The sequence below is a fragment of the Galeopterus variegatus genome, unplaced genomic scaffold (genome assembly GCF_000696425.1).
Source record: "Galeopterus variegatus unplaced genomic scaffold, G_variegatus-3.0.2 Scaffold2898, whole genome shotgun sequence".
In the NCBI taxonomy this organism is placed as follows: Eukaryota; Metazoa; Chordata; class Mammalia; order Dermoptera; family Cynocephalidae; genus Galeopterus; species Galeopterus variegatus.
The window spans coordinates 1-22,763 of record NW_007729009.1 but is presented as its reverse complement, the minus strand read 5'-3'; the positions used below and the strand labels follow the sequence as shown (position 1 = coordinate 22,763).

The 22,763-nt window shown below is 50.7% G+C and overlaps 3 protein-coding genes across 4 annotated transcripts in view; 2 read left to right on the top strand and 1 right to left on the bottom strand.

The window, feature by feature from the left end:
• FBXO17 (F-box protein 17) overlaps window positions 1–10,662 on the top strand; it is a 30,274-nt gene extending 19,612 nt beyond the window's left edge. The window contains exons 1-6 of one of the 2 annotated variants that reach the window (XM_008583373.1): window positions 2,090–2,423; window positions 3,046–3,417; window positions 4,318–4,429; window positions 7,485–7,580; window positions 8,280–8,415; window positions 9,692–10,662. In XM_008583373.1, coding sequence (XP_008581595.1) covers window positions 3,063–3,417; window positions 4,318–4,429; window positions 7,485–7,580; window positions 8,280–8,415; window positions 9,692–9,835 — 843 coding nt within the window. In that variant the 5' untranslated portion in view covers window positions 2,090–2,423; window positions 3,046–3,062 and the 3' untranslated portion in view covers window positions 9,836–10,662. Of the gene's footprint in view, window positions 1–2,089; window positions 2,424–3,045; window positions 3,418–4,317; window positions 4,430–7,484; window positions 7,581–8,279; window positions 8,416–9,691 lie in introns of those variants that run through there. The other variant, XM_008583374.1, reaches the window with a different exon arrangement.
• Window positions 10,663–12,125: 1,463 nt separating this feature from the next.
• MRPS12 (mitochondrial ribosomal protein S12) lies at window positions 12,126–15,220 on the bottom strand. The gene is made up of 2 exons (XM_008583375.1): window positions 14,853–15,220; window positions 12,126–12,822 (listed from the first exon to the last, which is right to left on the bottom strand). The coding sequence occupies exons 1-2, from the start codon at window positions 14,899–14,901 to the stop codon at window positions 12,452–12,454; spliced, it is 420 nt and encodes a 139-aa protein (XP_008581597.1). The 5' UTR covers window positions 14,902–15,220; the 3' UTR covers window positions 12,126–12,451.
• Window positions 15,221–15,469: 249 nt separating this feature from the next.
• On the top strand, window positions 15,470–22,306 carry LOC103599261 (serine--tRNA ligase, mitochondrial-like; the record flags this gene model as incomplete). The annotated part of the gene is made up of 6 exons (XM_008583378.1): window positions 15,470–15,754; window positions 20,267–20,296; window positions 20,861–21,001; window positions 21,083–21,137; window positions 21,891–21,954; window positions 22,201–22,306. Coding segments are annotated over exons 1-6 (663 nt in total), but the record flags the coding sequence as incomplete, so codon positions are not given.
• Between the last annotated feature and the right edge of the window lie 457 nt (window positions 22,307–22,763).

The window sequence follows — 22,763 nt, the reverse complement described above, 5'->3', positions numbered from 1 at the left end:
GCATCACAGTATGCAGTATGCGAAAGAAAGTTTCTGCCCTTGTTATGATTACAGTGTAGTTGGAGAGACAGACAATAAAAAAGATTAAGTAAATTATATATAATTATTTGAGGGGTGTCAGATGGTGATAAAAGCGTTAGAGAAGTATAAAGAAAGAAAAAGCTGGCATACCTTAAACTTCCAAGAAGAAAGAAGAGGGAGTAGGTGGTGGTGGAGAGGCCCTGAAACTGTAAGTAAGGTGGCTGGGGAAGCCCTCATGGAAAGGTTAACATTTGAACAAAGACTTGAACGAAGTATGGAAGTGAACAGAGAAATCTCCTGGGTCGAGGTGGAGGGAATAGCCAGTGCAAAGGGCCTGAGGTGCGGAGCCAGCGTGGCTGGGCCAGAGAGAGGGAGGCGAGAGTAGAGAGATGATGGGGACAGGTCGTGTGGGGCCTTGTGGGCCACAGGGAGGACTCTGCCCTTACCTTAGTGAGATGGAGCCACAGGAGGCTTCTGAGTACGGCAGGGTGGGGATCTAACTCAGGTGTTCACACCTGGCCTGGCGGCTTGTGAAGAACAGACAATAAAGTAGCAGGAGCAAGGTCCAGGTAAGAGGTGATGAGACTGGATGAGATCCCCTAGAGAAGGAGTGCTGATAGGGAATAGCGGGGGTTGAAAGACATTGTGAGATCAGAGAGAATGGAAAGAATCAGCCCTGGGGACTGACAGGGAGCCACCAGGGAGAAGGGAAGAGTTCAGAGGGGTGTGGTGACCCAGAAGCCAAGAGGAAAGGGAGTGACCATCAGATGCTGCTGACAGTCCAATCAAGGTGAGGACTGGACAGTAACTACTTGCTCAGCACCATGGAGGTCACTGGGGACCTTGACATTTCAGGATGATGAAGGGGGCAAAGGCTGATTAGAAAAGGTTTAAGAGAGGGGCCGGCCTGTGGCTCACTCGGGAGAGTGTGGTGCTGGTAACACCAAGGCCACAGGTTCAGATCCTCACTGGCTGAGCGTGGTGCTGACAACACCAAGTCAAGGGTTAAGATCCCCTTACCGGTCATCTTTAAAAAAATAATAAAATAAAATAAAATAAAAAATAAAAGATTTAAGAGAATGGGAGCAGAAAATATGGAGACAGCAAGGATAGACAACTTTTTTGAGAAGTTTTACTATAAAGGGGAGCAAAGAAAGGGGGCTTTAGCTGGAAGGGGAAGTGGGACCAAGAGAGGATTGGTTTTAAGATGGAAGAGGTGACACTGTGGGCTGACAGGAATGAGCCAGTGCAGTGGGGGAAACTGAAGGTGCAGCAGAGCGACGGGAGAATTGTGGGGCCATGGCCTGGAGTGGGCGGGAAGGCTGGGAGCAGGTGACGGGGCAGTCACTGTGGAAAGCAGGTGTGGGCACAGGTGGTAGATGAGGGCCTGTGGAAGTTCGCTTCTCATCACTTGTATTTTCTCTGCAAAATAAGCAGCAGGGGAGAGTGAAGAGGTGTAAGGAGGTGTGAGGGGTTAGGGGAGAGGGTGTGAAATAGTTGTCTGGAAGACAGGAAGAGCTGGTGGATAAGAGAAGTGAATTCTGATTGCAAGCCAGCATTAGGGGCCCGCTTGAGGGTCAAGTTCACAAACTTGAAGTGAGACCAGCCAGTGGGGTTATGTTCTTCAGCCACCTCAAACTGTGGGTACAGGCACAGGGGAGGGGGAGGTTTGGACTTAACCAGCTTCACTTGTAGGAGGAAGCCAAAGAGGGTAAGGCCGATGCAAAGAATGTTGTTAATGATTAACCATGGGGGCCGGCCTGGTGGCGCACTGCTACAGTGCGCCGCTTAGGAGTGCAGCGGAGCTCCCACCGAGGGTTCGGATCCCACATACAGACCGGTTCCCGCTCACTGGCTGAGCGAGGTGCGGGCGCAACACCGAGGGTTGCGATCCCGTTGCGGGTCCCGGTCCGGTACGGGGGCAACACTGAGGGTTGCGATCCGTTGCCGGACTCGAAAAAAGACAAAAAGGAAAAAAAAATGATTAACCATGGAATTGAAGCTGGATAAGGAAGAAATGAGGACACAGGAGGTTAGGGAGGAGGTGAGGGGCAGTGAAAAAGAGGTAGGGACAAAGGATGGGAGAAGGTAGGATCGTGGGAGTCTGGAGCACTGGAGGGAGTGAGATGGAAAGGAGGAGAGGGGATGTGTGAAATTGAGGTTCTGAAGAGACTGCTGTTATTGGGACAAAGTCAAGGAGCGACCATAAATAAGATGGAGGAATTGGGGAGAGTACAAGATCCCTGGAGGAGAAGAGGTCAAGGAACAGAGAGAATGTGGTAGCTGAAGAATCATCTACCTGGTTATGGAAATCACCAAAAAAAGCGTGGGAGGCAGGGAGCCCAGAGTAAAATTATGGAGAAGTGAGGAGTAGCGATCTGGGTCAGCGGATGACGCACAAGGTGGGCTAGTGAATTGTCTACTCTGATGACGTGAGATTCATAGCTGGGGGGGTTAGGGAGGGTGGAGGGAGAACGGTCTGGAGGCAGCTCTGAGGGGCAACACGTACCCACTTGGAAAGGGCACAGGAGAATCCGGTTCTGGTTAGAGCAAGGTGACAAGAATGTTCAGAGAAGTTGAGGAAATGAGACTTTGCTGAAGATAGGTCATAATTCCAAGGGCCTGAGGAGCTGGAACAGGTTGGAGGATAGAGTGGAGATGGTTTCCTCTTCGGTGGGTTTTTCTTGTGGGTCTTCAATGTGCTTTGGTCGTGTATGTATATATATATACTCTAAAGTGCGTAGCCTGACACAAATCACAAGACACGCCAGATGGAAGCCATGGTTAGTGGTCCCGATGGGGTCATAGTCAGACCAGGGATCTTTCGCCCAAGTAAGAAAGGCTGAGGATCAGAGAGGGAACTGGGTCCCCGGTTTTCGCAGCCATGGCAGCCACCCCCTCCCCCGCCCCCGTTCGCCATGGACCTAACGGAGTCACACTCAAGCCACAGGGGCTTTGCGGCCTGGCAGGAAAGATGAAGGGTCGCCTGGCAGCGCTGACCCGCTGACTCCTCTCCACCTGCAGGACGCCGGCTGCCGGAGATGGGCGCCCGGCCCTCGCGGCGGCGGCAGCGGCTGCCCGAGGACCCGCCCTTGGCTGTGGATGCGCTGCCCCCTGAGCTGCTCGTGCAGGTGCTGAGCCACGTGCCGCCTCGCGCGTTAGTGACGCGCTGCCGCCCAGTGTGCCGTGCCTGGCGCGACGTGGTGGACGGGCCCACCGTGTGGCTGCTGCAGCTGGCCCGCGACCGCAGCGCCGAGGGCCGCGCACTGTACGCCGTGGCCCAGCGCTGCCTGCCCAACGGCGAGGACGAGGAGGAGCTCCCGCTCTGCGCCCTGGCGCGCTACTGTCTGCGCGCGCCCTTCGGCCGCAACCTCATCTTCAACTCCTGCGGAGAGCGTGGGTGCTGGGGGCGGGGCCAAGGAGGACGAAGGGACGTGTGGGAGGCGGGCCCCGACGAGGCTGGGCGGTGGGCGTGGCCAGGAGGGGCGGGGCCAAGGCAGGGGCCGCGGGCAGATCCCAGGAGAGAGGTCAATAACTTCGTATAATGTATGCTATACGAAGTTATTACGCCTGGCGCGACGTGGTGGACGGGCCCACCGTGTGGCTGCTGCAGCTGGCCCGCGACCGCAGCGCCGAGGGCCGCGCACTGTACGCCGTGGCCCAGCGCTGCCTGCCCAACGGCGAGGACGAGGAGGAGCTCCCGCTCTGCGCCCTGGCGCGCTACTGTCTGCGCGCGCCCTTCGGCCGCAACCTCATCTTCAACTCCTGCGGAGAGCGTGGGTGCTGGGGGCGGGGCCAAGGAGGACGAAGGGACGTGTGGGAGGCGGGCCCCGACGAGGCTGGGCGGTGGGCGTGGCCAGGAGGGGCGGGGCCAAGGCAGGGGCCGCGGGCAGATCCCAGGAGAGAGGTCACCAGTGGGCAGGGCAGTGGGAGGAGCCGGGGCGGGCTGGGGTGAAGCCGATTGGGCACTGGGCAGGAGTGGAGCTTGGAAAAGGGTAAGGACTCATGGAAGGCGGGGCTCGGGAAACAGCGAGTGGGCAGGGAAAGGCGGGGTCAGGGGAGAAGTCGAATACTGAGACTTGAGGCAGAAGGCGAAATAGAGGGGCGGGACCGCAGGAAGAGTAGCAAGTGGGGCCGAGGAGGAGCTGCGTGGGCAGGCGGGGCTGAGTGGCTTATGGGGTGGGACCAGGGGGTGGATTGGAGCGGGGGAGGGAGCGAGTGGTGGCGGGGTCCCAGCTCGGCGAGCTGTCGGGCCAATCGGCCAATCTTTTGTTCGACTCTATTGTATTCCCACAGAGGGCTTCAGAGGCTGGGAGGTGGAGCACGGCGGGAATGGTTGGGCCGTGGAAAAGAACCTAACACTGGTGCCCGGGGCTCCTTCCCAGACCTGCTTTATAACTTCTTTCGAGTGAGTGGCCCCTGATCCCTGGGGCAAAGGCCCGGAAGGAGAGAGACCCTACCCCACTGTCCTCATCTTCACCTTCATCAATCTCCATTCAGTCATTTATTCAATCAAATATTTGTAGCGGGCCTGCCAAGTACCCAGGTATCAGGCAGTTTTATATGCCAGATATACAAAGAAAAATTAGATTAGCAACCAGTTTCTTTTTTCATTGGCATTTTAGATGTAGAGTAGAGCGAGGGGGGACAGCACTATCAGTACAGCAACAACAACCCAACAAGGGGTTAATTACAAGGGCAGAATTACAGTAGAAAGTGAGAACATGTAGCGTTTGCATACACTATGCTTGACGTTTTACATATAACTCTTTTCATGCTGGCAACAACCCTGCAACATAGGTGGTATTATTGTCCCCACTTTATAACAGAAAACTGAGGCACAGAGAGTAACCAACATCTAGTAAATGGTGGAGCTGCGATTTGAACCCAGTTAATCTGGCTCCAGAGCTTCTGGTTGTGATAAATGCTATGAAGACACCAAAACAGTTTGATTGGTTGCTTGGTTCCCTTTTATCCTCATACCCCATACTCATTCTCCTTGTCCCCTCCTGCCATTGGCAACTATTCTAATGCAGCATTATCCAGCTTTCTAGTAGTTGCCAGTATGTTAGGGGTGAAGTGATATCTTACTGCTGTCTTACTTTGAATTTTTGTTTACTGATACTTAAGCATCTTTTCATGTGCTTGTCAGCTTTCTGAATTCCCTCTTTTATAAATTGCCTGGATCACATTTTCTATTAGCATTGATGTCTTTTTTTTTCCCCCCTTGGAGGCTGGCCAGTACAGGGTTCCGAACTGTGACCTTGATGTTATAAGCCTGTGCTCTAACCTGATGTCTTTTTCTGATTGACATGCAAGAATTCCTTATATATTCTAGATGTCCCTTTTCCATCCTGGAAATTGCAGAAATTTTCTCCCCCTCTGCCATCTGTATTAACTGTGCCCATACTGTTCTTTGTTGGGCAGAAATCTTTTATTTTCATGTGATCAAGTTTATCTCTTTTTTTTTTTTCTTCAGAATTGTGTTCCTTAAATTGTGTTTAAAAAAAAAATCCTTCCCACTCTAGATCCTAACAATATTCTCTTATATACTGTCTTCTCCTAACCTCATAATTTTATCTTTAACATTTAGGCCTTTAATCTCCCTTTGAATGTGGTGTTAGGTAAAGATATAGTTCCCCCTCCCACCTCCACATATTGAGCCAGTTTTCCCAACTCCATCTACTAAAGAGCACCGCACTCTCCCGAGTGAGCCACCAGGCCGGCCCGGCACCGCCTCTATCTTTTATGAAGTTCTCATACATACCTATGATGTCGGAGATAAGGGGGCTGTGGGGGCGATAGTCAGCCTCAACCACTCAGTCCTCTTACCTGCTTCTTGACTCCACCACAGGAAAGAATTCAAGGGCAGAATTACAGTAGAAAGTGAGAACAAGTTTAATCTAATAGATAAGAAATACAGGTTCCACAGAGAGAGTGCAGCATGCTCCAGAGACTGAGCAGGGCCCACACCAAGTTTAACAAAAAAGTTCAGCACAGACATCAAGTCTAACACAAAAGCAAGAATTATATATTTAAAGTTCAGTACAGAACACAGGCTGGCTCAAGAAGTGAGCAGCTGCTGCTGAAAGTAAGTTCCATACAAAGCAAAGTATACACACCTCAGCCAGCAAAGTGCAGCTCACCTCCCGAAGCGAGCAACAACCCTGCCTTTGCCTGGAATTCGTCTTTTATAATTTCTTTGTCCAATGAATATTCAATTAAGGGGGTGGCTCTCAGTTATGTAACATTTAGTCTTGCACATGCTCAGTGGTCTCTTCCTGGAGCATGTTCATTGGTAAGACCCTATCACATGAACCAGGCATATGCAAGAATATTCTGTGCTCTGTATTGAGCATGCCCAGCTACTGGGTTTCCATAAGCCAAGCCCCTTGTCTCATTTCCCCTTGGTGGTACTGAAAATACGTTTAATTGGCAACAGTAACTCTCCTCCAGAGGAGACCCAGGCGGAGAGGGCCTGAGACCTCTGGGAGTGTCCAAAAACCCAGAGGCGTGTCCTGAAACCCCAGCCGAGGGAAACTGAGCACCTCCTGTCTCACCTAGGTCTGTCCTTGAGCACTCTGTTTTGCTCCATTGGTCAACTTGTACTGATACTACACTATTTCTATTATTACAGCACACTCAAATTAAGAGCCAGGGACCATTTACAAAGGTGTAGGCAAACTACAAGGGCTACTGCAGGACCCTGGGGCTAGTAACAGTGGGGAAAGGGGCATTACCACCCCTAGGCCTACCAGGGGTGAAGGAAAGCAGTTACTGAAACATGAAGACAGAGAAGGCTGTGAGAAGAGGGTGCTGAGGAACTATGCCCTTTCTTTGAGCGACATGGCAATCCCTTGGGAGGGACCCAGAAGGATAAATACCCTGATTTTACTCTCTTCCCTCACTTCCATTTCTTGCTGGAGCTTCCCACTGGCCAAACCAATAGGAAGCAGAGGGTAAGGTAGACAGTACACACAAGCCATTACAACCTTAGACCTTGGGCCCCCACACTGTAGGAGGCCCCAGAACTCCCTGCCCAGCTGTCTAGTATGTGGTCTCCATTTGTACTTTTGTCCTGGTCCCCACAAATGTTAGGGGAAGAGGGCCAGCTGGTTAGCTCAGTTGGTTAGAGCAAGGTGTTATAAATCCAAGGTCAATGGTTCAGATCCCTGTACCAGCCAGCTGCCAAAAAGAAGAAAGAAAAAAAAAAAAGGATAGGGGCAGGTTTGCATTCAGGTCAGCCTCCTGGAGCCCAAGGCAGGGCGGAGAATTGTGAAGGGGATCTGAGAAGCCAAGGAGAGACGTAGAGCCTGTCATACATCTTCACGTCTGGTAGAGATTTACCCTGAGAGCTACTTTAGAAAGGTTTATCAGGGAAGGCTTCTTGGAGGAGGTGATTTCTGGCTGTGATTTAAATGCCAGGACGGTCTGCTCCACCCCCTGCCATCTCCCCTTCCCAGATGGTGCTTCAAGAGGCAGCTTGTGGACCTGGTGATGGAGGGAGTATGGCAGGAGCTGCTCGACAGCGCCCAGATTGAGATCTGTGTGACCGACTGGTGAGTGAAGAGTGGTAACCTGCCCCCGGAGCACCAGCAGTGGTGGCAGGGGTCAACTCCATGGGGTCACCGCAGTTACTGTGCACCCTTTTGCAGTGAGGCCGAGAGAGAGGAAGTGATATACTAATAGTTGCAGAGCCAGGGAGGGGCGGAGCCTTGTTGAGCCCAGAGTCCCCAGTCTGCACTCCTCCCCAATCTCTTCCCAGTAAGCACTGGAGTTGTCCACGTGGGGCCACTGATTGGCTTGATACCTCTCTGAAAAGAGGAACTTTCTACAACACCCAATTCAGTGCTGACCCTAAGGGCTTGTAGATGCCCAGGGCCTCTGAAGGGTTGGGGGCATGATGCCTTGAGAACTGAGGTTGGGAGAGGGCACAGTTTGGATGGGGGCACTGGCTGGTTTCAGAGCCTGCGGGCTTACCACGTAGAAACCCCAGTTTCTTCCCTGGGGCTCTGGCTCCTCTCCGTGATTGTGCTTCCATCCCAGAGCACCATTTACCACCCCCCTCCCTCCCATCCACCCCAGGAGCACCCAGGCTCCTCCCCCTGTGGTTCCCAGACCAGGACCTCTCCAAATGTGGTGCAAGTGTGTAGGACGCTCACTGAGGTGCAAGGAGGCCAAACCTCTCGGCCTCCCTCCTCCCAACCTAGAGAACTGGCTGGGTGGTGGAGTCATTAAGGCTCGCTGCCACCCGGCAGGTGGGGCGCCCGAGAGAACTGCGGCTGTGTCTACCGGCTCCGGGTCCGCCTACTGGACGTGTACGAAAACGAAGTGGTCAAGTTCTCGGCGTCACCCAACCCGGTCCTTCAGTGGACTGAGAGGGGCTGCCGACAGGTGGGTCCAGACCCTTACTACATCCCAGGCCCTGCTCCAAGAGATGTACATAGTAATTCATTTAATTAGCACAGCAGCCTAGTTCAACAAACATTTATTTAGCACTTACTTTGTGTTGGGCACTGCTCTATGTGCTGGGAATGCAGTGGTGAACCAAAGTTCTTGCCCTATCTCTCTTCTAGAATTGAGGAAACTGAGGTTAAGTGAATGTCCCAAAGTCACACTAAGGCATGAAGGGCCCAATTTAAGCACAGACTGGCTCCCAAGCCTATGCTTTCTATTAATCACACTTCAGTTACCAAAATAACCATTTAGGTAGTCTTCTTGCTTCTGCTCTTGCCCTGCCCCCTCCCCCAAACACACAGACACAGCATCTAGAAAGATACCATTAAAAATGAGTCAGATCACAACTCTCCCCTGCTTGTAACCCTCCCATGGCCACATCTCAGAGTAAAAGCCAAAGTCCTGTTATGCAGCCATAAGGAAATGAAGCACTGATCCATGCTAGGACGAGGATGAACTTTGAAAATAAGCAAGTGAAAGAGGCCAGACACAAAAAGACACATACTGTGTGACTCCACTTCCAGAATAGGCAAAGCCATAGAGACACAGTAGATTCATGGTTGCCAGGGGCTAGGGAAGGGGATTGGAAGCAATGGCTGATGGCTACAGGATTTTTTCTGGAGTAATGGAGATGTTCCAGAATTAGATAGTGGTGATGGTTGCATAACATTGTGAATATACTAAAAATCACAGAATTTAAAAGTTGAATGTTATGTGAATTTTATCTCAATAAAAAAATTGCAAAAAAACCAAAGCCAAAGTCTTCACGTGGCCCACAAGGCCCGACATGGTCTGCCCATTACCTCCCTGAGCCCATCTCCTACTTCTCCCCTCTCTGCTCCAGGCACACTCCCACCTCAGGGCCTTTGCACTGGCTTCTCCCTTGTCTGAACACTCTCCCTCCAGAGCCCCATGTGGCTGCTCCCCTCCTTCAGGTCTCTGCCCCAGTGTTACCACAGGCATTTGCTTACTCACACCTTTCTTTACCCTCCTGGCAGAATGCTCTCTGCCCCATACCCCCGCCTATGTCAGAGTCTGGGCCTCTACTAGAAAGTCAGCTTCTCTAGCGCAGGGTCTTCTTGCTGCTTTCTTCACACCTGTATCCCCATCGCCTGGGGCAGGGCCTGGCACCTACTTGGTCTTGGGGAGTATCTGTTGAGATGGACGAATAGAAGCCCATAGGTCCTCACGCTCTTGCTCCTTCCCCCCGCAGGTCTCTCATGTCTTCACCAACTTTGGCAAGGGCATCCGCTACGTGTCCTTTGAGCAGTATGGGAGAGACACACGTTCCTGGGTGGGGCACTACGGTGCTCTTGTGACCCACTCCAGTGTGAGGGTCAGGATCCGTCTGTCCTAGCAGCCAGCCTGATCTGGCTTTCCAGGATGCACATCATCTGCCAGTCATCGCCAATCAAGGGGCGCTTTGCAGCCAGGGGACAGAGGGGTCCCATGTGGCTTGTTACCAGCACACTTCCCATGAACCCCACTTGCTGCTGACCCAGGATGGTGGCCCTCGTGCTGTGTGACAAGCCAGGGATCCAATCAGGCTATCCACAGCTTCCTTGGCTCCCCAGGTGGGGAGTGTCAAAAAATAACTCAGAGACATTTAGCTAGTTCATTTGCCTGAACATTTTCTCATATGTGGACATTAGTTGATAGATGAGTCAAGAAACAAAGGCCAAACTGGGATTTATAACAGCAAGGGAAAGCTACCAACAGGGGGAACAGTGACTCATGTTGACATGTTTCTGGGGTAAGCTGATTGCTGGCAGGGAACAGAAGTCAGTCTGGGCAGTCTGTCCTTGAGACCTACAGGGGCACTGAGGGAAATCTTTCTGTTGTTTTTGGGAGGGTCTGGGATTTGGCTGTGGGGCCATGTAACCAGCCATCTCTGTGCAACATGTGCCTGCACTGCCCATCAGCACCTCCTCTTCAGGCCAGGCTGACACCGCTTCTCTCCCCAGAATTCCCCCACCCCCACCTCCGGCCCCTGCTTCAGGGGCAGCTTACCTCCTGCCAAGAAACACCCTCTTTTCTGCACTTGAGCCCTCTTGTATACAGACCCCTGGAGCAAGGCGTGCCATGAGGGAAAGCTCTCCTGTTCTCTCCTCGCCATGGCTCCCACGATTTCCCCAGCTGGGAATGGCCAACAAACTAGCTCAATAAAGTTGGTGCTAAATATGAGGTGATGGGCAATTTTTTTTTTTTTTTTTTTTAAATGACCAGTAAGGGGATCTTAACCCTTGACTTGGTGTTGTCAGCACCACGCTCAGCCAGTGAGCGAACCGGCCATCCCTATATGGGATCCGAACCCGGGGCCTTGGTGTTATCAGCACCACACTCTCCCGAGTGAGCCACAGGCCGGCCCCTTGATGGGCAATTTTTGTCTGTAATCAGTGCACTTGTCTGCCTCCAGCTCTGATCCTAAAAGACCCCGTGGGGTATTTACAGTCATGAAAACTTCAAGAGGCTATGTGCTAAGCGCTGTGTGAGAATGGAGGCAAGCTTCCAGAACCAGAGACAGCTGTGACTCACGGAACAGCTCCCAGGCCAGTTCTCAGTGGTCCTCCCAACAGCTCTCAGGCAGACACAGTTACCAATACTGAATAGTCCAGAATTAAATGATCTGCCCATGGTCACCCAGTCAGTAAGTGTGGAAGGTGGGGTTTGGACCAGAGTTGGGCTCCAGTGATACAAGCACAGTTCCCGTATCTTAACATCTAATGTGGCAAAAGCATATGATCATGTGAGGTCAACATTACTACCAGTGCCATTTTTCAGGGGAGGAAACTGAGGCCCAAAGAGGGGAACCAATAAGCCAAGTCCAGAGCAATTAAGAGTTGGAGTCAGGACTTGAACCTAGGTGTGTGAGTCTGACAATAAGATAAAAGAACATCTCCTATGTATGAAGCAGTGCACCCCATTTAATCCTCCCAGCACCCCTTCAACATCAACATTACAATGACTGCCATTTTCCAGATGACCAAGCTTAAGGCCTGGGCTTTATGTGCCCAGACCCTATGGCCTGCAGGAAGGGGAAGTGGGCTTCGGTGCCACCTACCTGACTCCAAAGCTTACAATAGAGTAGCCTTCTGCACATGTCATGCGCATAGAGCATCTAATTTAATCTTTACAAAACCGAACAAAGGAGATACTAATATGATCATGTGAGGTCAACATTACTACCAGTGCCATTTTTCAGGGGAGGAAACTGAGGCCCAAAGAGGGGAACCAATAAGCCAAGTCCAGAGCAATTAAGAGTTGGAGTCAGGACTTGAACCTAGGTGTGTGAGTCTGACAATAAGATAAAAGAACATCTCCTATGTATGAAGCAGTGCACCCCATTTAATCCTCCCAGCACCCCTTCAACATCAACATTACAATGACTGCCATTTTCCAGATGACCAAGCTTAAGGCCTGGGCTTTATGTGCCCAGACCCTATGGCCTGCAGGAAGGGGAAGTGGGCTTCGGTGCCACCTACCTGACTCCAAAGCTTACAATAGAGTAGCCTTCTGCACATGTCATGCGCATAGAGCATCTAATTTAATCTTTACAATGAAGCATTTTGCTGGAGGAGGAAACTGAAGCCCAGAACAGACATCAGTTGTCTGTCCACTATGAGAGACCAAACACTGCACCAAGGGACTCACATTACAGCCAGGGGCTCTGTGTGTTTATTACAGCCCGTTCCCAACAGATGACAGCATAGTGTCTCATTCCAGCAGAAGAAATCTCTCAAGCCAAAAATCTAGACAGGGAAGCCAAGGGTATTGACAGAGGAGCACTTTTTCTAATTCACCCCCAGGAACTCTGGGGCCAGTAGTGGTCCTGATGGAAGAGGCAAAGCTAGGATCTGAATCCAGTATCAGCTGCCTCTACAGCCAGAATAGCTAGCTTCCAAAGAGGCTGCTAGAGCCCGGAGAGGAAGGTTCTTGTTCTGCAGGGGCACACAACCTACTGTGCCCCCAGCGGTCACTTCTTCTTCTGCACATGGCCACAGTCATACTTGCCACGCACAACGGTGAGCTTGACACCTGGCAGGTCCTGGGTGCGGCCACCCTGCACCAAGACAACATGGTGCTCCTGCAGGCTGTGGCCCTCCCCGGGGATGAAGCAGACAGCCTCGCGGCCTGTGCTGAGCCGCACGCGGCAGCACTTGCGATTGGCCGAGTTGGGCTTCTTGGGTTTGCGGGTGAACGTGCGCAGAACCACGCCCTTCAGCTGCGGCCGGCCTTCCGTGGGGCCCAGCTTCCGAGGTGGCTGCTTTGGAGGCCCCAGGCGATGCATCTGGTTCAGGGTTGCCATGGAGCGGGTGGCCCAGAGCCGGGGAACCAAGGCTAGACCTGGAGAGACACAACCAGGAGGGTGGAAGGGGGTTATCCCAGCGAACAAGATAATAGTATTAGCAACTCAATTTTGGTGTTCTTGGCATTGTTCCAAGCACTTTGCAAGGATGCATTTGTTTACATCTAGGGGTAAGAGTATTTACAGATAATAATAACTACAGCTAATATTTATTGAGCAACCGCCATGTGACAAATTCTGTTTTAAGCATTTTACATGAATAATTCATTTGATTCAAGGAAGGCATTAATTTTAATGCTGTTTTAAAAATAATAATAGGGCTGGTTGGTTAGCACAGTTGGTTAGAGTGCAGAGTAACAGATCCCCATACCAGCCAGCCACCAAAAAAAATGAAAATGATAGAAAAAGCATGCGTGAGTGCTTACACTGTGTCAAGTACTATTCTATGCATTGTACGCATAACTCATGTCATCCCCACAGCAGCCCTGTGGGGTGTTCCTGGGAGGTGTCCCTCCCCCTCCTCTCAAACCTACATCCAACTTGTTAGCAGATCCTGTCAGCTCAACCTTCAATACTGATCAGAATCTACCCACTTTCTCGCTTCTCTGCTATGCCCACTTTGTCTTGCCCACCCTTGTCTCCTACCCTGTTGCACCCTCCTCCTCCCCAGTCTCCCTGCTCCTACAGTCTCCTCTCCACACGCAGCCAGAGGTAGCCTATGAACATTCCGGTCTGATCAAGTGCCTCCTCTGCTCAAAGCCCTCCCATGGCTCTCTCTCACTCAGGGGGAAGGATTAAGTTCTCCCCATGGCCTATATGGCCCCACCCGATCTGTCCCTGTTACTTCCCTGACCTCAGCTCCCCACTCACCCCCTTGCTCATCTTGTTCCAGCTTGTGTCCCCAAAACACCAACAGCAAGGAGACCAGTGTGACTACAGTATAGTAAGAGGGAAGGCAGGCTGGGAATGGGGAAGGGAGATATATTTACAAGGCAGAACAAAAGGATTTGTTCATGGATTGGAGAGAAGGTTTAAGATTCAAAGATAACTGAATTCTCTGTAACAAACATTCATTAAGCAACTATTGTGTCTTGGCCCCAATAACAGACATGGCAGTGACTGAGACAACCCTGGGCCCTACCCAAGCTCCTGGGCTTTGAGGTTACAGCGTCATCCATCTGTGTATCTCCTACCCCTCTCTCTCTGTCATTAGCACAAATGCCCTTCCGGCAACCCAACTTCACACTTTCCTCTCAATTCAGGGTAGGCCCTGATCCTGTTGCCCATTCCCATGTCTCCTTTTGTCTAGATTACAGCAGAATCCTCAAAGGGGAATGAGACATTCCTAGAAGTGTGTCTCTGCCTAGTGGCATCTCAGTCTCTGTTTTCTCACCTGTATCCCAGGTACCATGACCATGACTCCCTCCTGAGCATATGAAATATACACGGTGTTTCTGAAAGCCCACATGTCAAGTTAGCCCTGATTCCCAAGGCAGGGAGCAGGCCTGACTTGCCCAGCCTGTGATCCTTGGTGAGTGGCAAACAGAAGGTGCTTAGTAAAGGTCTGCAGAGTGAATAAGTGATTGAAATGCCTCACACAGGGCATGGCTCATGAGAAGGCTGTCTAAGGAAGGAATTAGCACAAATAAAGCTTCCCATTAGTGCCTGGCACATATAGGGTCTTCAAAAAACTCACGGAAAGATTCCTATTATCTTTTAATTGTATTTTTCCAGGAACTTTTTGAAGTAACTTCGTACTCGATTCTTAAAACATATCAGTTGAATGAATGACTAAAATGCCTTGCTTGGATGTCTCACCCATGGGACGTATTTAATAAGTACTTCCTGAAGAAATAAACAATTGACCCAAACTCCACTTGACGCATAGTAGCTCCCAATACTGCTACTTCCCACCTCTTGCTCTTGCTACCCGACCTCCGCCAAAAACCCGAGTATGAACCATGATTTAAAATCCCTGATTCCCTCGGGCCTCCGGCAGAGGCACACTAGTCCCAGAGGGGACAACCCTCATCCAGCCTCGTCCCTGCAGCCCAAGTCCCCCACTTACCACAACTTAGAGACGTGTTGAGGCCACGGAGAAAGCCAGACCAGGACATGCTGTTCCTGGAGGAGGAGATAAGAGACTCAGAAAGGAGGAGGGAAGAGTAGCCGTAGTCGGACGAGGGTCCAAATCCTCCTCGTCTCGCTCTCCGAGCCTTCTGGGTTAAACCTAAGCAAGTTCCTTTCCAGGTCTAACCACAACCGCTCACGCTGTTAACGGAAAGTCCCGCCGTAAATTTATCCTCGCTCTGAATAGGCTCCCGGTGGCCCAACCGCCCTGGCGTGCGTACAGCAGGAAGGGGGAACAGGGGAGAGGGCCGGGGAGCATCGGGGACCAAAGGGTTCCACTGACCTCACTAACCCCACCAAATCCTGCCTCTAATTCCTTCCGGGGGTTATCTATGCAGGGATTGGCTGGTTCTGCTTCTTGCGTCATTGAAGGGGCGTGTCCCAGACTGCGATTGGGCAACGACAAGGACTACCTAGGTCAATTTTCCTCATTGAACAGCTTTTGGGGCTGGGAAGGGCATAGTTCTTCCAGGGTCTGATTGGCTCGTCCCGAGCAGGACGGCTGCTTTGCAATTGGTCTAAACGCGGGGTGGGCGGGACAAAGGGTGCGTGCCTTCTTGTCTCCGGCCCAAGATGGCTGCGTCCGTGGCGCGGCGCCTACGGCAGTTGCTGACTCGTCGGGGACTCCGGCCCCAGGGAGGCTGCGTCTGCAACCAGAGCCTACGGAGAAGTTTCGTTACAGAGAGACGGGATCGGAACCTCCTGTACGAGCACGCGCGCGAGGGCTACAGCGCGCTCCCTCAGCTGGATATGGAGCCGCTGTGCGCATGCCCAGAAGAGGCCGCGCGCGCCCTGGAACTCCGCAAGGGGGTGCTGCGGCCGGTCGACTTGCCCGCGATCGTGAGTGCGCTTGCGCCGGCCGGAGGGCGCGGGTTGTTCGCTTTTACCCAAGAACTGGGTTTGCAAAGTTCGCTCCAGCAGGCGGCGAACTTATTGAAGGAATTTTAGTTCCTTCCCAAGTTTTGCCAGTCCCAGTTGTCCCACTGAGTGCTAAGGCCCTACTATATGCCAAGGATGCCTGCTGTTTACTGGACACCCATTATGCGCTTGTTTTGTAATGGCGCTGGGTACCTACTGTGATACAGGGACTTATTGTGTGCCAGTGCCTTCTGTGCTCCAACTTCATGCCACGCTTACCCTCAGACCACAGAGGAAAATGGGGAGCGGGGTGTGTCAGACAGGGGCGGAGGGTGGTGCTGATGGAGCTCTTACGCCACACACAGCAGGCAGTTAAAGAGGGTTATTGAATGAATGAATGGTTCTGTTGAACAGATATTTCAGGAACATCTACTATATTCCAGTGTTTCAAATGTTGAGAATAGGCAGTGACTAATAATAATGAAATCACTAGCACTTATACAATAGTACAAGCTAGAGAACTAGAACCGGGTCACCATATCTCTATGGTGAGATGCACAGGTTGGTGAGGTCCCCCTCTTCCCAACCCTCTCTTGGACTCCCCTACCACCCTATTTTAAGTTTTTTATATACATTAGCCTCATTTAAGTTTTACAACAACCCTGTGAAGTAGGTGCCATTATTTCTTCTATTTTATCGGAGGGGAAGCTAAGGCTTAGAGAAGTTAATTAACTTGCCCCAGATCCCGCAGCTAGTAAGTGGCAAAGTGGGAACTTGAGTCTGTGCTGTCTGGCTCCAGAATCCACAATCTTAACTACTCCTCTATGCTCTCTCCTGAGCAAGATGATCCGAGTTCATGGCTTAGTAAAACATACAATTATACATATATAATTATAATGTCTTGTAATTTGTGAAGACAAAGTAGAGGACAGGCCTGGGAGGGCTTCTCAGAGGAAGTGGCATGTTACACTTCCCTCTGTGTAATGGACATGAAAAAAAGGAAAGAATTACTCAAAGCACCATGAATGAAGCCTAGAGGGACTGCAGCCCATCAGGGGCAGTAGCCCTGCTTCAAGATTAGCTTTTTTTTTTTTTTTTTTTTTTTTATTGTCAAGACAAGGAAGTTTCACAAGAAAAACCAGTTGATTCAGTCATCAAAGAGGGACATAAAAACAAAGGCAGTGTTACAGAAGTTAATTATGGCTAAGTATAGCTTAAATAACGGAAACTAGTAACATCAATAAAATTAACAATGTGACATTCCAGAATGCTAAATCGATCCACCAACAAACAGCTTGTCCTTAGCAAACTTTATTTTTTGCATATTTCCTACAGCAATTTCCTCAGCATATTTAAACGGCAATCAAGCAGCATCCTCAACATATCTTAACAACAATGAGTAGGTTAAATAGTCAGTAGTCCTTTGAGCTGGAATCCAACCAGTGACCTAAAATAGTCAAAGTACACAATCCCATCCCTAAACAGATTAGATGGGCTTTTGCCAAGCTATCTGTGGACTTTGGTCCTCTACTTGAGGGCTTTGGCCCTATGCATGCATTTACCTAAAAAATCCTATTCTAAGATCAAAGGAGAATCAAGATTTCTAACCCTCTATAGTGGCATTAGACAAAGATCAGTGGATTGAGTGAGAGTTAGCTAGGTGAAGAGGGGAAAAGAGTGACCCAAGTGGAGGAACCAGCATTTACAAAAGCCTAGAGGTAGGATGGAATATTCCATCTAGTGGACATGTAGGTAAATTAGAGTGTCATACCCTTTAATAGGGTTTTTCAAACTTTGTGGCTAAGAGCAAGAAATACATTTTACGTCCTGACTCAGTACACACACCCACAGTTGAAACCAAAGTTTCGTTAACAATTCTTGCTCTTATCATGTGTGATGCATTCTTATTTTCTTATCATATTCTTTTTCATTTTTATTTGTTTATTTTTTGGCAGACCTTGGTGTTATTCTTTTCCATTTTTAAAGTGCTGTTTTAAACACCCATTAGGATGGCTATTATAAAAAAAAGAAAAGAAAATAGTAAGTGTTGGCAAGAATTGTGTTGTGGAGAAATTGGAATCTGTGTGCATTGCTGGTGAGAATGAAAAATGGTGCAGGCACCGGGGAGAACAGTATGGCGGTTCCTCAAAAAACTGAAGACAGAATTACCATGTGATCCAGCAACTCTGCTTCCGGGTATATATCCAAAAGAATTGAAAGCAGGGACTCGAACAGATATTTGTACACCCACGTTCATAGCAGCATTATTGACAATAGCTAAAAGGTAGAAACAACCCATGTCCATGGATGGATGAATGGATAAATAAAATATGCCATATGCATACAATAAAATGTCATTCAGGTTCAAGAAGGAACGAAATTCTGACATATGCTACGACAGAGTCTGACATGTTCCTGAACCTTGAAGACATTATGCTAAGTGAAATAAGCCAGACACAAAAAGACAATTAATGTGTGATTCCCCTTATATGAGCTATACATAGTAGTCAAAATCATGGAAACAGAAAGAAGAATGACGGTTGCTGGGGCTGGGTGAAGGGGGAGGGAGAATCGGGGTGTAATTGGTACAGAGTCTCAGTTGGGGAAAATGAAAGAGTTCTGGGGATGGATTGTGGTGATGGCAGCACAACAGTGTGAACGCCACCGAACCATACACTTACAGGTGATGAAAATGGTAAATTTTATGTTTTGTTTATTTTACCGCAGTTTTTTAAAGTGCTAGTTTAGAGATCCTGAATTCATTTCGTAACCCTCTGTCTTAGTCCATTCAGGCTGCTGTAACAGAAGGCCTTAGAATGGGTGGCTTATCAACAAAACTTTATTCCTCATATTTCCGGAGGCCGTGAAGTCCAAGATCAAGGTGCTGGCAGATTTGGTGTCTGCTGAGGGCCTGGCTTCCTCGTTGATAGAAGCCATCTTCTTGCTGTGTCCTCACATGGCAATTTTATGTTTTGTTTATTTTACCGCAGTTTTTTAAAGTGCTAGTTTAGAGATCCTGAATTCATTTCGTAACCCTCTGTCTTAGTCCGTTCAGGCTGCTGTAACAGAAGGCCTTAGAATGGGTGGCTTATCAACAAAACTTTATTCCTCATATTTCCGGAGGCCGTGAAGTCCCAGATCAAGGTGCTGGCAGATTTGGTGTCTGCTGAGGGCCTGGCTTCCCCGTTGATAGAAGCCATCTTCTTGCTGTGTCCTCACATGGCGGAAGGGGAAGGGCGCTCTCTGTGGTCTCCTGTAAAAGAGCACATGTCCTGTTTATAAGGGCTCTGCTCTTATGACCTGATCACCTCCCAAAGGCCCCACTTTCTGATACCATCACATTGGGAGTGAGGATTTCAACATGAATTTTGAGGGACACAAATATTCAGTTTATAACACCCACCAATGGATCACAACCTTGGGAAACACTTCTGTCGGTTCATCTCTCCTCAGGGCCCATCATTCAGTCCAAGGGGAGTGAGAAAGGGGAAGTCCAGGACAGGGGCTTATCTTTAAGGAGGTGACCCAGGAGTTACACTTAACCACTTCCACTCACGTCTATTGGTTGGTCTTGATCACATGAGCACAACTGGCTGCAAGGGAGGGCTTTTCATACTCTTAATCCTCGCAACAACTTCGTGAGACAGGAACAGTAGAAAGCCAGGTTTACAGCTGGGGAAGCTGAGGCCCCGAGAGGTTAAAAGGCGCCCAAGTCTGACAGCCAGGATTTGCACCTGGGCATTCTAGGTTGCTCTTCACCACTCCCCTCAAAGGCCTCTCCCACCACTGATTACGTCTCCCAGTGACCTACTGTGTACCAGGCTTCAGGCTCCATGCATCACAGGCAGGCAGCCAGCTAATTAAAACAACAAAAGTGGTCAGTTAATGTTCAGTGAGCACTAACTCATCTTCTCAGGGAAGCTGCACAGCATCCCCACCAGGGAGGTCTTATCATCTCATTTCACAGACTGGGATACTGAGGCTCAGAGAGGGGCAGAGATGTGCCCAAGGGCATATAGCTAGTAAGCACCCAACATTCAGACCCAGGTCTGCCCAGTTTTCTCAGCGGTTCAGGATCGTAGGTGGTTCAGAGAGTCAAAGGCCCTTGGTTGCAGGCCTCCAAATACACACGCACAGACTTTACCTCTCTGAGTCTCCGTTTTCTCATCTGCAAACAGGGGTCCTGTTAATGCCAACCTCACAGAGTGGGTTATGAAGAAATAAGATCATGCGAGAGCCTTCCACACAGCCTGGCATGGAGGCAGCACTTAATAAATGGAGCTGCAGGCGTGATTACTTTTATGTTATTTTGCCTCCTCCTAGCTTTACAGACGGAGAAACTGAGGAGGCACAGAGTGGCAGAGGGACCCAGCCAGGCACTGACAGAGCAGGAGATTCAGATCCCTGGGCCTTGTTTGACCTTTCACCCCTTATTTTTCTTCTCCTCCCCCAACTTCATCAACCTAATCACTCCCTCTGTCTCTTTTCTACCAGGTGAACCAGGACAACAGTCAGGAGCAGCAGGTACCTCAGGGAACTGATGTCCTGACCCCAGTTGGGGTGGGCAGGGAGGATACCATATTAGTCACGAGTCCTCTGTTGTAAGTGACAGAAACAACTCAAACAGGTTTAAGGGCGGAAAAAGCAAGCTCTATTGATTCATGAAACTAAAATTCTGGCTTCAGGTACAGCTGAATCCAGGTCCTGGCTCCATTTTGGGTTCTGCTTTCCTCTCACTCCCAGACCAGCATTCTCCCCTTGTGGAAGGGGAAGGCAGGGTCAAGCACACTTTCCTGATAGCTCCCACCAAAATCCTGGGGCTCATTCTCATGAGTTCATCTTGGGTCACGTGCCTGTCTCTGAATGGATCACTGTGGCCAAGGCAATAGAATGTTTCAGTTGGCCAATACTGAATCTTGTCCCCATAAACCACGTGTGGTGAGGGAGGTTTCTTCTTTTGTGCTGGGCCAATAGAAGAGTCAACAAATGTCCACCACAGAGGTTCTGCCAGTGAGAATCAAGGTCAGACTGGTTGAGGGACCCCCCCCCAACCCTCTCACAGGCTGATCCCGCTTGTCCTACCCCAAGGACCCCCAATATCAGGGTCTGCGGGCACGTGGCCGGGAGATCCGGAAGCAGCTTGTGCTCCTGTACCCCAGAGAGGCAGAGCTAGAAGAGCAGTTCTATCTGCAGGCACTGAAGCTGCCCAACCAGACCCACCCAGATGTGGTGAGTGCCATGCTGGGCAATGGGGAAGGCCAGGGGCCCACTAGTGCCACCTTCCCCGTGACACCCGCTGTCTCCCTACAGCCCGTCGGGGATGAGAGCCAGGCGCGAGTGCTCCACATTGTCGGAGACAAGCCAGGTGGGCCACCAGGCTGGGGCTGGGGTGCAAGGGCTCCCGGGGTCTGGGAGTGGTGACTCCAGGGGTCTGGGACTGCAGCTGGAGCCTGTAGAACCCCTGGCGCTGCAGGAGGTGGCTCACCTTCCTGCCTCGGCTGGGCCTGAACTGTTTCTGAGGGGCAGTTCTTCGACTTTGATTCTCTTTCCCCTCACCTTATTAGGCTTTCTCCCCCTGTGTCCTCTGTGTGCGCACGCGCACATCTGCCTCTGTCTCCTTCATCTCCGTTTGACCCCCTTGCTTTCGTCCCTGTCTCATGGCCTTTTCCTCCCTGACTCTCTGCATCTTCCTCTCTCTGATTCTCATTCTCCCTTGTAGTGTTTCCTCCTCTCTCCCTGTCTCTCTTCCTCTCCTTTTCTAACTCTTGTCTCCCCATTTCTCTCCCCATTTCTCTCTCTTTCCTTCCCATTCCCATCTCTGCCTCCATCTTTTTTTTTTTGGCGGCCGGCCAGCACAGGCATCGAGCCCCGGACCTTGGTGTTGTCAGCACTGTGTCTGCCTCTGTCTTATTCCCTCCCTCCCTCTCCCATCTCTCTTTCTCTTTCTCTCTTTCCCTCATTCCTCTCTTTCCTTTTCTCTCCCTTTCTCTTTTCCTGCCTCCTCTTTCCCTTCCTCTTTTTACTGTCTCTCCTTCCTGCCCTCTTCTAATCCTTTCTCTCGATCCCTGTTCCTGTCTCTCTCTCGCCTCTTACCCCATTGCTTTTCTCCCACATCCAGCTTTCTCCTTTCAACCCCGGGGGCACCTGGAAATCGGCGAGGAACTCGACATCATCCGGCAGAAGTGAGCTCCTCTCCCCTCTCTGCACCTCCTCCACCGAGCCATCCCCACATCCCAACAGCTGGTGGCCGCTCCTGCCTCATCGGCCTCATCACAGGATGTGGAAATGCCAGGGCCACACCCAGCATGAATGTTTGATGCCCCAGCCCCACCTGGCAGCTGGGCCTCTGCCCCTGGGTGCTTGAGTCCCCCTCTTCCCCATTAGCCTTGGCCCATATGCACCCACCTGTCTGCCCATCTGTCTCTCAGGCGCTTGTCCCATGTGTGTGGCCACCGCTCCTATTACCTGCGTGGGGCTGGGGCCCTCCTGCAGCATGGCCTGGTGAACTTCACACTCAACAAGCTCATCCACCGGGTATGGGCCAGGATGGAGGGCTCCTGAGGGGGTGGCAGTGAAACTGAGCTCAGAGGGTTCAGGGCAGCGGGGAAAGGGGGTGACCTCTGGTCTAGTCACTGTTCTCAAAGCTTTACATGTATTACTGGCACATTTAATCCTTATGATTTTATAACGTGGGTGCTGTTATTATCCTCACTGAAGAGATGGGGAAATTGAGGCCTGGAGAGAGGAGGTAACTAGCCTGAGGTCTCACAGCTAGTCTGTGGAGCTGGCCCTAGAGCCTGTGCTTGTCCTGACCTCGCTGCCTGCCCGCAGTATAAAGGGAGCTTTTGGGGAATATGGTATCCATAGAAACTGAAGGGTGGGCAGGGGCTGACTGCATGGGGCGCTGGCCATGGTGAGGGACTCAGACATTTCCTGAAGGCACTGAGGAGCCATGGGAGGCTTTAAGCAGGGAGGGAGGGGCTTTAAGCAG